Source organism: Chiloscyllium punctatum, chromosome 10, assembly GCF_047496795.1.
Source record: "Chiloscyllium punctatum isolate Juve2018m chromosome 10, sChiPun1.3, whole genome shotgun sequence".
Lineage (NCBI taxonomy): Eukaryota > Metazoa > Chordata > Chondrichthyes > Orectolobiformes > Hemiscylliidae > Chiloscyllium > Chiloscyllium punctatum.
In genome coordinates, this window is record NC_092748.1 from 20,910,722 (window position 1) to 20,924,153 (window position 13,432).

Below are 13,432 nucleotides of genomic sequence, written 5' to 3' on the forward strand. Positions count from 1 at the left end.
AAGATGAAATAAAGCCAGAAAGTCCTCTTGTTGTCTACTGCGACACTGGAAATAATAATGGCAATTCAGCCCAGTCATCTCTGCAAAATCCTCCACATGGACGGACAGCTGGGGCTAGTGCCAAAATTAAAAGAGTGTCTCACACTTTTCAAACCACAGCCTAACATAGTTACATTAATTGTACACGCAGAGTTTCCCAGAACCATCATCACTATCCATGTGTATGTTCTGTTCATCAGTAGGACAAACCCAGCAGAAGCGGGGGCACAGTGCCATGCAGTCAGGAGGGAGTTGCTCTGGAAGTCCTCAACAATGATTCTGGGCACCACGATGTTTCATAGCATCAGGTCAAACATGGCCAAAGAAATCTCCTGCTGATTACCACATTTCACAAACTTTTCCGCGCAGCTGAGGAGTCAGAGCTCCCAACAACCGTAACCTTTGTGCAAGGTATGAGTTTAACCTGCAGGTTTCCTCCCAGTTCCCATTGACTCCAGTTTTTCTGGGGCTCCTGATGCTACATTGTGGCAAATATGGCCTTAGCATCAAGGGCAGCCCATCTCACCACAAGTCAACAACTCACTGAAAGAGGTGGCTCCATAAATATTCCCATCCTTAATGATTTTGGAGTCCAGCTCCTCAGTGTGAAAGATAAGGCTGAAGCATCTACAGCAATTGTCATGCAGAAGTGCTGACCAGATGATCCATCTTGGCCTCCTCTGGAAGTCCCTAACATCACAGATTCCGGTCTTCAACCAATTTGATTCTCTCCATATGACATCAAGGAAGAGGTGAAGGTACTGGACACTGCAAAGCCCTGACAACATTCTAGCAATAATACTGCAGATGTATGCTCCAGAACTTGCCGTACCCTTAGCCAAGCTGTTTCTGTACGCAATGGGACTATTTGGCGCCGCCCTTTTGGCACCGATCATTTGGCCCCACCTTTTGTTTTGGCGCTCATTACTTTGGCACTGAGCTGTTTTGGCGCCAATTCAGAATTTTAAAAAAGTCTTGTAGAGCCCGTAAGAAATTTGTTTTTATTTCCTTGTAAGAAATAAATCTAATCCGTTTTTATTCATTATTTTTAACCTATTCATTATAAAAACGAATTTCTACATTTTGCTACATTTATCAAACGCATACAGATAACCATTGTGTGACAATTTTGGTTTGTCTCTCTTGCTTAGAATGTTTTCAGCCATTTCTGGCATGGGCTCTACAAGAAAATAGAACGAAAATTGTATTACAGCTTTCCAATGTGAAGACAGAAGGACTTAAGTATCATCAAGGCAGTAGATGACTATTAACAATTGTTAAATGAGAAAATGATTACAAAATGAGATTTGAATCTACAGCGGGTCATTACAGCTTTGACTATCAACTCTTGCTAGTTGAGAAAATTAAATCGGGTCGTTAGTCATCCTCTCTTCTTTAACCAAACAAGACTTTTTTAAAATTCTGAATTGGCACCAAAACAGCTCAGCGCCAAAGTAATGAGCGCCAAAACAGTTTAGAGCCAAAACAGCAGTGCCAAATGATCGGCGCCAAAAGGGCGGTGCCAAAACGTACCCGACCCGTTCCTGTACAGCTACAACAGTGCCATCTATCCATTAATGTGAAAGACAATTCTTTATCATTCTTCATGAAGTTATGAAATATGACGACAGCATATGGAAAGGATGAATCATTCCTCTTTAATGTATGTCTCTGGATTTGCTTGTTTGTTAGTGAAGGTCAGAGAATTCTTTTTGCCAAAAGATCCTTGAATTGGCTGCAGGTCTCTGTTTCTTTGCTGTTCTTAAAGGTTGAGGGAGGTAATCTTTGGTATGTGGGTGTTCAATCAGTCTTTGAATCAATGTGTATGATAGCCTTTTCTCATTCTGAATTAGTAGACAAAACAATGAACCCAAACCTTGGTCGGTCATTCCACTGGAGACAGACAGTACATTTCAATTCTTGAGCCAACAAGCAGCTTTGGCAATGGAAGCCATGGGGGAGTTTGAAGTCCATTTCTCTCCCGGGAGGAATAGAATGGGACAGCAATGAAAAGAACCGGTTGCCAAATAGAGAAAAATTTTGAATTAATATTGATTTCTCTGTAAATATGAACACCCGCTGTCAGTATCAGGACAAATAAAATCAGAGAAATAACCCCACAGAGGAAGCTCGAAATGTCAGCCAGATTTGTTCCTATATTAAATATCTGTCATGCAGTGTAATAATAATGGTCCTTATAATGCATGCTGTTATACATACGAGCTTTGGCAGACCAGACCCTTGACTTGCTAGCAGAGAAAGTTCCCTGAAAGAAAAGGACAAAAAGGATGATTTTTCGATTAAGATCATGCTATTCCAATGCACTATAGAAAACTGGCTGTTTGCCAGTAACATATTTCAATTTCAGCATTTTTTATTCTCGTTAATGAAAATGATTATTTTTTTGTCATTTAAATGCTCTCCGCTAGCATTATCAGTGTAAAACCAAGTTATATTAATTCTTATCCTGGTAGCTGTAAAATAATTTTTTAATACCTATTAAGCAAATCAAAATGAATGGAGCTATAAAGAACGTGAATACAATCCTGCCCTTGGAAGGTTTCACAAGGGAAATGCTGATCAGGAGGACCAAAGATCCACACGTAGATCTGATAGCAACTAATTTCAGTATCACAGTGCACTGAAAATCTTGCCTATCATAGCAAGCCATGAAACATATTAGAACATTGTTAGAAGTTAGGACAAACATGGAAATAATTTCAGATGACAAAAAGGTTCATGGCTCAAACTATGTTTGATTTTCAAGTACTTACACATCAGATAGATTACACAAATCCTGGATGTGCAGGAATTATTCAAAGCATTCTGATTAGCAGAGGCTGAGGCTAAGCTGTATGTGCATAGCAGTTTGATCTTTACAGAACTTGATATTGAGTGACGTAAATGGGTATAATGCTCCCATAACAATGATAAATTAAACCATATTTCACGTCTCCATAGCTCAGAACATAGAACCTTTCTCCCAGCTGTAAAATCATGGTTTGGTTTGCTGGAGATAACTTGCTGATTGTACTGGGTAAATCTTTGTCAGTCGTTAAAGACCTTGCTAAACAGTGACAAATGCAACTGAGGCATTTTATTTCTGTTAGTAATCCCACAAAGGTAAACTTGTGTAGTTAATCATGGTTAAGTAATAACATAATGCTTAGTATAAATTTTTAAAATAAGTGATGACAACTTTGGGATGATTCTAAATGAGGTAGAATCCAGACAGACGGATGGGTTGCAACTTGGCAGCACCAGGGAAAATGTTCTTGTGGGTGGTTTGCTAGTACTATCAAAAAGGGGTTAAACGAACCTGATTGGAAATGGGATAGCACTGGAAAGGAGAAATCAAATGCACTGAGATCCCTTCACCTTTCCTGCCACCAAGCACCAGTAAAAATCTCTTATACTTATATCCCTTGCAGATGTCTGAGGCTGGACCAAGCAATGTGCAACCTCAATGCTATATTTTACCCAAGGTGAGCTTCTGACTACATATCAGCACCATCAGTAAGATAACCTAATCGCTTCCGCCTCAGCTAAGCTATCATTGAAAACCTTTGCTACCTGCAGACTGGATTATCCCCACGCATTGGTGATCAGCTTTCATAAACTTCCGAATATCCTAAATTTTGCTGCCAAAATCTCCATTCACCCATCACACCTGTGCTCCCATTAAGCAATGCCTTTTGTTTTGAAGACTCTTATCATTGTTTTTAAAATGATGCCCTAACAGCATTGTGGGGCTATCTACAGCACGTGGACTGTGTTGGTTCAAGAAGCTGTTCATCATACTTTCTCAGGTAACTGGGGACAGGCATTAAATGCTGGTCCAGCTTGTAACTGACTGTATGGAGTTTGCATGTTCTCCCCGTGTCTGTGTGGGTTTCCTCCGGGTGCTCCGGTTTCCTCCCACAATCCAAAGATGTGCAGGCCAGGTGAATTGGCCATGCTAAATTGCCCATAGTGTTAGGTAAGGGGTAAATGTAGGGGTATGGGTGGGTTGCGCTTCGGCGGGTCGGTGTGGATTTGTTGGGCCGAAGGGCCTGTTTCCACACTGTAAGTAATCTAATCTAATCTAAAATATCCCTGACTGTAACACACATATCCTACAAAAAAATTCCTTCCAGTCTTTATCCTCTCTATTTCTATGATTTCCTCCTGCCTGACAACTTTCAAAGGTGTTTATGATCATCTAATTCTGGAACATTTGTAAATCCTATTTTAATTGTTCTTCAATCAGTGATTATATTTTCAACCATGTCGGCCCTCAGCTCAGGAATGCCCACCCTAAATCTTTCTGCCTCTCTTCCTTCCTTTATTAATTCCTTCAGTATTTGATAAAACCATTTGCCCTTGTACTGTGTTCTGTGGTTTGGTGTCAAATCTTTGCTTTATAACGTCCCTGTGAAATGCTTTGAGACCTTTTAATATTTTGAAGATGCATTATAAATACAAATTCTTTGTTACAAAAAGGGAGATATACTAAAGTTCATTGATATGGGAATTCAAAGCACTCAGAAAGCTATTTAAATCAACATAGAGACACAAAGGCAAGTAATAAGGCATACAAAAAGCAAATCTAAGAAAAAACTTGCAAAGGTATCAGATCCAAGAGTAAAATGTTTCATAGATATATTATAAACAAGACTATGATAAAAGGGAATATGACCCCATTAAGAATCTAAATACAAGTCAGATGACAATAAATAATAATGAAACAGCTGTTACATTCACAAAGTACCCTGTTTTCATTATCACAGTCGAGGAAGAAGACTAAATAGCAAAATGCTCAGGAAACCAGGAAGATCTTAATGGATGCAATTTAAATAAAATAAAATGGCGATAATGAAAATAAGGGAGCTTCAGGCAGACAAATTTCCAGGATTTGATGATTGACGCTCTCGAGCAGTAATAGAAACAGATGAGGGAATTTATCCAAGTGTTCCAAAGCTCTCTAGACTCAAGAAATCTGCCATTCAATTGCACAAATTGCAAATGTTACTATATGGGCAGAACCTTGTTGAAGTGAAAGGGTCACAGTGTTTTTCTAGAAAGCTGATGAGACATTCATCTCGTCAGTTTTCAGGAAGCCTACCATTTCTTATACTACTATGGTAATTAACAGAATCACAGACAGAGACAACTTGGCCTATCCAAAAGAGAAATTTACTACGTATCACTCCCTTACCTTCTCCCTGTAATCCCATCCACTTATTTTTCGGATGATACAGACAGAATACAAAAGACAGAGTACAGGAAAGAGACTGAGTGCTGAGCGACACGGTGTAAAGACAGCAATCTCTCCATCAGCCTCAGTAAAATGAAGGAGCTAGTCATTGTCTTCATGAAGCAGAGTGGAGGCCTGCCCCATCTGCATCAATGGTGCAGAGGTGGAGATGATTGAGAGTGTCACATTCCTGGGAGTGATGATCACCAACAATCTGTCCTGCTCCACTCACTTCATTGTGATGGTTAAACAAACACAACAACATCTCTACTCCCTCAGGAGGCTAAGGAAATTCAACATGCCCACAAACATTCTTAGCAATTTTTAGAGGTGCAACATAGAAAACATCCTATCTGGATGCATCACAGTGTGGTATGGCAATTTTCCAAAGACTGCAAGAAACTACAGAGTGTCGTGAATATAGCCATCCATCAAGCAAATCATTGACTCCATCTATACATCCCGCTTCCTCAGGAAAGCAGCCATCATAATCAAAAATCCTCCTATCCTGGTTATACTATCTTCCACCCTATTCCATCAGGCAGACAATGTAAAGGTTTAGAACATAGAACATAGAACATTACAGTGCAGTACAGGCCTTTCGGCCCTCGATGTTGCGCCGACCTGTCATACCAATCTGAAGCCCATCTAACTTACACTATTCCATGTACGTCCATATGCTTGTCCAATGGCGACTTAAATGTACTTAAAGTTGGCGAATCTACTACCATGGCAGGCAAAGCATTCCATACCCTTACTATTCTCTGAGTAAAGAAACTACCTCTGACATCTGTCCTATATCTATCACCCCTCAATTTAAAGCTATGCCCCCTCGTGCTTGCCATCACCATTCTTGGATTATCTTATATGTGTCTATTAAGTCACCTCTCAACATTCTTCTCTCCAACGAAAACAGCCTCAAGTTCCTCAGCCTTTCCTCGTAAGACCTTCCCTCCATACCAGACAACATCCTAATAAATTTCCTCTGCACCTTTTCCAAAGCTTCCACATCCTTCTTATAATGCGGTGACCAGAATTGTACGCAATACTCCAAGTTTAGCCGCACTAGAGTTTTGCACAGCTGTAGCATAACCTCATGGTTCTGGAAATCGATCCCTCTATTAATAAAAGCTAAAACATTGTATGCCTTCCTAACAACCCTGTCAACCTGGGTGGCAACCTTCAAGGATCTGTGTACCTGGACACCGCTCTATCTCTCTGCTCATCTACACTACCAAGAATCTTACCATTAGCCCAGTACTTTGCATTCCAGTTACTCTGACCAAAGTGAATCACCTCACACTTGTCCGCATTAAACTCCATTTGCCACCTCTCAGCCCAGATCTGCAGCTTATCTACGTCTCTCTGTAACCTACAACATCCTTCATCACTATCCACAACTCCATCGACCTTAGTGTCGCCTGCATATTTACTAACCAACCCTTCTACGCCCTCATCCAGGTCGCTCATAAAAATGACGAACAGCAGTGGACCCAACACCGACCCTTGCAGTACACCACTGGTAACTGGACTCCAGGATGAACATTTCCCATTAACCACCACCCTCTGCCTTCTTTCAGCAAGCCAATTTCTAATCCAAACTGCTATATCTCCCACAATCCCATTCCTCTGCATTTTGTACAAGAGCCTACTGTGGGGAACCTTATCGAACGCCTTGCTGAAATCCATATATACCACATCAACTGGTTTACTCTCATCTACCTGTTTGGTCACCTTTTCAAAGAACTCAATAAGATTTGTGAGGCATGACCTACCCTTCACAAAACCGTGCTGACTATCCCTAATCAAATTATTATTTTCTAGATGATTATAAATCCTATCTCTTATAGCCTTTTCCAATACTTTCCCAACAACTGAAGTAAGTCTCACTGGTCTATAATTACCAGGATTGTCTCTACTCCCCTTGTTGAATAGGGGAACCACATTTGATATCCTCCAGTCTTCTGGCACTATTCCTGTAGGCAGTGACGATTTAAAGATCAATGCCAAAGGCTCGGCAATCTCCTCCCTGGCTTCCCAGAGGATCCTAGGATAAATCCCATCCGGCCCAGGGGATTTATCTATTTTCACACTCTGCAAGATTTCTAATACTGGATTAGTGGTGCTGGAAGAGCACAGCAGTTCAGGCAGCATCCAACGAGCAGCGAAATCGACGTTTCGGGCAAAAGGCCTTCATCAGGAATAAAGGCAGTGAGCCTGAAGCATGGAGAGATAAGCTAGAGGAGAGTGGGGGTGGGGAGAAAGTAGCATAGAGTATAATGGGTGAGTGGGGAGGGGATGAAGGTGATAGGTCAAGGAGGAGAGGGTGGAGTGGATAGGTGGAAAAGAAGATAGGCAGGTCGGACAAGTCCGGACAAGTCAAGGAGATAGTTACTGAGCTGGAAGTTTGAAACTAGGATGAGGTGGGGGAAGGGGAAATGAGGAAGCTGTTGAAGTCCACATTGATGCCCTGGGGTTGAAGTGTTCCGAGGCGGAAGATGAGGCGTTCTTCCTCCAGGCGTCTGGTGGTGAGGGAGCGGCGGTGAAGGAGGCCCAGGACCTCCATGTCCTTGGCAGAGTGGGAGGGAGAGTTGAAATGTTGGGCCACAGGGCGGTTTGGTTGATTGGTGCGGGTGTCTCGGAGATGTTCCCTAAAGCGCTCTGCTAGGAGGCGCCCAGTCTCCCCAATGTAGAGGAGACCACATCGGGAGCAACGGATACAATAAATGATGTGGATGTGCAGGTGAAACTTTGATGGATGTGGAAGGCTCCTTTAGGGCCTTGGATAGAGGTGAGGGAGGAGGTGTGGGCACAGATTTTAAAGATTTCTAATACCTCTTCCTTATGAACCTCAATCACACCTGGTCTAGTAGCGTGTATCTCAGTATTCTCCTCGACATTTTCATTTTCTAGAGTGAATACTGTTGAAAAATATTCATTTAGTGCTTTCCGTATCTCCTCTGACTCCACACACAACTTCCCATTACTATCCTTGATTGGCCCTAATCTTACTCTTGTAATTCTTTTATTCCTTAAATACCTATAGAAAGCCTTAGAGTTTACCCTGATCCTATCCACCAACAACTTCTCATGCCTCCCTCCTGGCTCTTCTGAGCTCTCTCTTTAGATCTTTCCTGGCTACCTTGTAACCTTCAAACGCCCTAACTGAGCCTTCACATCTCATCCTAACATAAGCCTTCTTCTTCCTCTTGCCAGAGATTCCACTTCCTTTGTAAACCATGGCTTCCGTGCTCTACAGCTTCCTCCCTGCCTGACAGGTACATACGTATCTAGGACACACAGTAGCTTTTCCTTGAATAAGCTCCACATTTCTAATGTGCCGATCCCCTGCAGTTTCCTTCCCCATCCTATGCTTCCTAAATCTTGCTTAATCGCATCATAATTGCCTTTCCCCCAGCTGTAACTCTTGCCCAGTGGTATACACCTATCCCTTTCTATCACTAAAGTAAACATAACAGAATTGTGATCGCTATCACCAAAGTTTGAATAAACGTATGATCAGATTCAAGAATAGCTTCTTCACCGTTGTTATCAGAATTTTGAACTGACTTCTCAATGTTAATTCTGATCTCCCTCCCTGCACCTTCTGTGCAGCTGTAACACTGTATTCTGCATTCTGTTCTGCTACACTGGTGCACATTGAATGGTCTGGTCTGCTGGTAGGGCACGCAAAACAATACTTTTCACTGTATCTCGGTACACATGGCACAATAAACCAAATGCAAATTCAAGTTATAATAATCTAATTTCCTACTGAATGTCTAGATTGAACCTGTCTCCACCACATTCGCAGGCAGTATATTCCAAACACTAAGCATTGTGTGAAAAGATTTAATCTCAAGTCACCATTGCTTCATTTATTAATTGTTTTAAATCTGCACCTTCTGGTTCACAATAATTTCTTTTCTACTCTACAATGTCCAGACCCCTAATCATTTTGAATACCTCGAAAAGATTTCTTCTCAACACTCTCTTCTCTAAGATAAATAGCCTGATGTCTCCAATTTATTTACATAACTAATGTTCTTTTCAGTGGGACCATTTTCATGAATCTTTACTGTACTCTCTTAAATGCTTTCACAGATTTCTAAAGCATGGTGCCCAGAATACAACACAAATATCCTACACAAGTTTAACATAACTGACTTAATTTCTCCATGCCTGTCTATAAAGCATGCTGTATTAGATGTTCTCCTAACCTGCCCTGTAAGTTTCAATGACTTGTGCAAATATACACCCATTATATTCTCTCAGCATCTGTCTGTATTTTTCCATCTAAGTTCAATCACTTCACAGTTTCTTGCATTAAATCTTGGATTTGATGGTGCAGGCAGATGGGATTACTTTAGAATGGCATCATGGTAGGTACAGGCATGGTGGGCTGAAGGCCCTATTTCTGTAGATAAAAACAATGACTGCAGATGCTGGAAACCAGATTCTGGATTAGTGGTGCTGGAAGAGCACAGCAGTTCAGGCAGCATCCAAGTGGCTTCGAAATTGACGTTTCAGGGAGGGCTTTTGCCCGAAACGTCAATTTCGAAGCTACTTGGATGCTGCCTGAATTGCTGTACTCTTCCATCAAGCCCTATTTCTGTGCTATACTGTTCCATGTACTATGTTTTATACAAGGCCATAGACAGACTACAGCTGGAATATTGGGAATAGTTTTGGGCCCCTTAACAAAGGAAAGATATACTGGCATTGGAGGCAGTCCAGAAAAGGTTTACTAGGTTGATCCCGAGTTTGGAAGGATTTTATTTAGAGAGGTTGAGTAGTTTGGGATTGTACTTATTGGAGTTTAGAAGAATGAGAGGAGACTTTATTGAAACATGTGAGATTTTTAGGGGATTTTCCAGAATGTATATTTTCCCCATGGCTTCTGACAAAGGACAGAACCTTAGGGGGTTTAAGTTAAAGTAGGATTTGTGACAGAATCAGACAAGAAGTCTGGTGAAGCCAATCTTGATATTGGGAAAATATCTTTAAGCTTTTGAGAAGCTGTGTGGCAAATTTCTCATCAGGCAGCATTATATTGTCAGTTGAAGGGTATTTTTGCTTGATAAACACCTTGTTAATGCACAACTTATCTCATTAATAGTGAGGCATAACACTGATAAGTGGTAAGTAACATTTGTGCCACTCAAGTCCCAGGCAATAATCAGCTGCACTGAGAGAGCATTTAACCATTGTCCCTGGACATTCAATGACATTCAATATCATTGCCAAGGCCCCCACTAACAACAACCTGGGGGTTATCATTGATCAGAAACTTAAGTGGACTCACCATATAAATACAATAGATTCAAGACCAGGTCAGAGGCTGGGAATACTGCAGCGAATACTACAGCCTGTCCACCATCTACAAGGCATAAGTCAGGAGTGTGATGATATGTTGTCCACTTGCTTGGATGAGTGCAGCTCCAACATTACTCAAGAAACTTGACACCATCAGGGACAAAGCAGCCCACTTGATTGACACCACAAACAGAAGTATTTACCCCTTCCATCACTGACGCTCAATAGCAATAGGATGTACTAAATGCAAGATGGGCTGCAGATTTTCACCAAAGCTTCTTGGACGGCACCTTCCAGACTTACGATCACTACCATCTGGAAGGACAAGGGGAGCAGATATTTGGGAACACCACCACCTATAAGTTCCCTTCCAAGCCACTCACCATCTTGATACGGAAATATATCACCATTCCCTCACCGTTGTTGGGTCAAAATCCTGAAGCTCCCTCCACACAGCTCAAGGATCCTCTCAAGGGAAATTATGGATGGCCAATAAATGCTGGCAAAGCCCATAAATCCCACATGAATGATAAAATATCTCTATTACTTGCCCATTTAAAGGTGTCAATTGGCAGCCGTGTGGGAAGGACACCCACCTAATTATAACAGGCTCATTCTAGCAATATCATGACAAAAGGGATGTGAAGCTATTAGAGGATCTGATGAGGTGTTAAAAGAACAGTTTTCAAATTTCAGCAAATACTGACATACTGCTGGGAACAGTTGAGTGCTCACACAGCTGTGTGATTCTGCATACCATTTCATTTGGGAGTCACTTCCACAACTTGAGCACGCAGTTTCTGTGCTTTTAAATGTACTTTGTAAAACTTGCTGAGTTTAAATGGAGCTTTACACAGGGAGATAATAGGACTTCCTCTGAGGATCATTGGCCCTGTGATTTGAAGCTGACAATGATGACATGAATGTGAAAAGGTTGGTAACCACAGAATTGAAGCATTATTCATTCGGACAGCCCCCAAATGCACAGCTATCTGTGCCAAATCATGGAAGAGCTATCTAGGTATTACAGACAGGAAATACCTGGAAAGGTTGGCTTTCCCTCAACAATCATGATGGAATACACCAACTTTATGAAATTGGTTAGACAAGCAAGAGGCTGAACGAACACAGCAAGCCAGGCAACATCAGGAGGGAGAGAAGTCAATATTTCAGGTATAGCCCAAACATTAACTTCTCCACCTCCTGATCCTGCCTGGCTTGCTGTGTTATTTCAGCCTCCTGTTTATCTGCTTCGGATTGCAGCATCTGCGGATTTTTGTCCCGAATTAGGAAATTGGTTTGCTGTCACTTTGAATCACAGGCACTACCGTTGCTGTTTGATGGTGGAAACGACACTTTGCTTCATGCGTTGAATTTTCCCACTTTTCTGGCTAAGTGTTATTTTCGGCAAGTTTTCACAAGTGTTTCCCATCATGCATTACACAGAGAGGTTCACAAACACATGACAGTTAATCTCAGGAACACTTATGCAGAAAGTAATAGGCATAGACAAGTCTTTGTCGCCCGTGGCACCAAGGTGCTCTCAGTACATTTACTTTTTCTTCTTCTTTCCCTAACACTAAATCTCATGTAGGACCTTGTTCAGTAGCAAAGGGTGCAGGGATCCTGTTGAGCAGTGGAACCTCTTGGCCCTGGAGGCTTGGTGGGAAACACTGGGAGTGTTTGTGTTTGACAGAACAGACAGGCCAACGATTGTCTTGTCAGATCCAAGTTGACCCTCCTCAGTTTGAATTTCCAAGGGTCAGAGAGAGGTCAGGCAGAATAGAGGTGGAAGGCCCATCCACATCTGGGGTGTCCTGAGAGGAGATTTCAAAGAGTGTGTGTTCCCTTCTCTGGATGGATATGTCCTGTCACTGCCCTGTCTCCTAGTGATAAGGGGAGCATCTGGATTGGGTTCTCCCCCTATCCCCCCCCTCTCCATGTCTTCAAACCTGAGGCCCAGTGGCTGGGTCAATGGAGTGCAGGTCTGGAAACCTCTCCTGCAGATCCTGGGGATGCTGGACACGGCTCTCCCACGGCAGCCTCCAACCTGTCTGCAGAGATAGGCAGCCAGTTAATAGATACACCACATTGCTGCAACTTCTGGGCAATGGGGATCATGGTGTGTGTGTGTGTGTGAGTGTGTGTGTGCGTGTGAATCCCCAGTGCTGACAGCACAGCGTCCCTCTCCTGCCTGGGGAGAGCAGGTGACTAGTCACCAGCAGTGCTCCAACTTCCAGTGTCTGGGGCTTTCCTTCCTGGCCTGGCTGCTGAGCTGTCACATTGAGGGGCTCATCAGGCTCTGTACCCACAATCTCTGTGCCTATTGTTCCCACAGTGTGCCATTATCAGAAGCTGCAGGAGGCAGCCATGTCGATGCTTCCTCTGAGACTTTGAGCCTCTCATCATCAGAGATTGAGGACAGGCTTTCTAGGCGTTTCTCTACAGAGATCATGGGGAGGCCAGTGGAAGCTGTAAGACAAAGGGAGAGGCAGTATCAAGGCCAGCGATTGGAAGGTGTGCAATGATTGACAGTGACACCAGGTTACAGTGAGAGTTGCAACGAAGAGTGGTGCATACTCAGCTGGCAGGACTCGGATGCTTCCTCATCTCTGCAGGAGTAGGCCTGGTCTTCTGTGAAGATTGGGATCCAGTTCTTGTAGCAGGTGAGGACACAGATGTCGGGCACCACTTCACTCGTATGAGGTGTCTCTGCGTCAGTATGAGCTGTTATTTCCGAGATTGAGCAATTGAGTGGGATAACAGTGGGCAGCATTGCTGTGAGTCCTGATGCATATGGAGGAAAGCTTGTGAGGTTTTCTAAAGGACTGAGGAGGCAGC

At 42.6% G+C, this 13,432-nt stretch overlaps 1 protein-coding gene across 1 annotated transcript in view; it reads right to left on the reverse strand.

The window, feature by feature from the left end:
• The window catches only part of LOC140481772 (uncharacterized), a 561,406-nt gene that overhangs the window by 110,835 nt on the left and 437,139 nt on the right, over positions 1–13,432 (reverse strand). Inside the window, exon 8 of the mRNA XM_072578304.1 lies at positions 2,260–2,305. Within this exon, the coding sequence (XP_072434405.1) occupies positions 2,260–2,305 (46 nt within the window). The remainder of the gene's footprint in view (positions 1–2,259; positions 2,306–13,432) is intronic.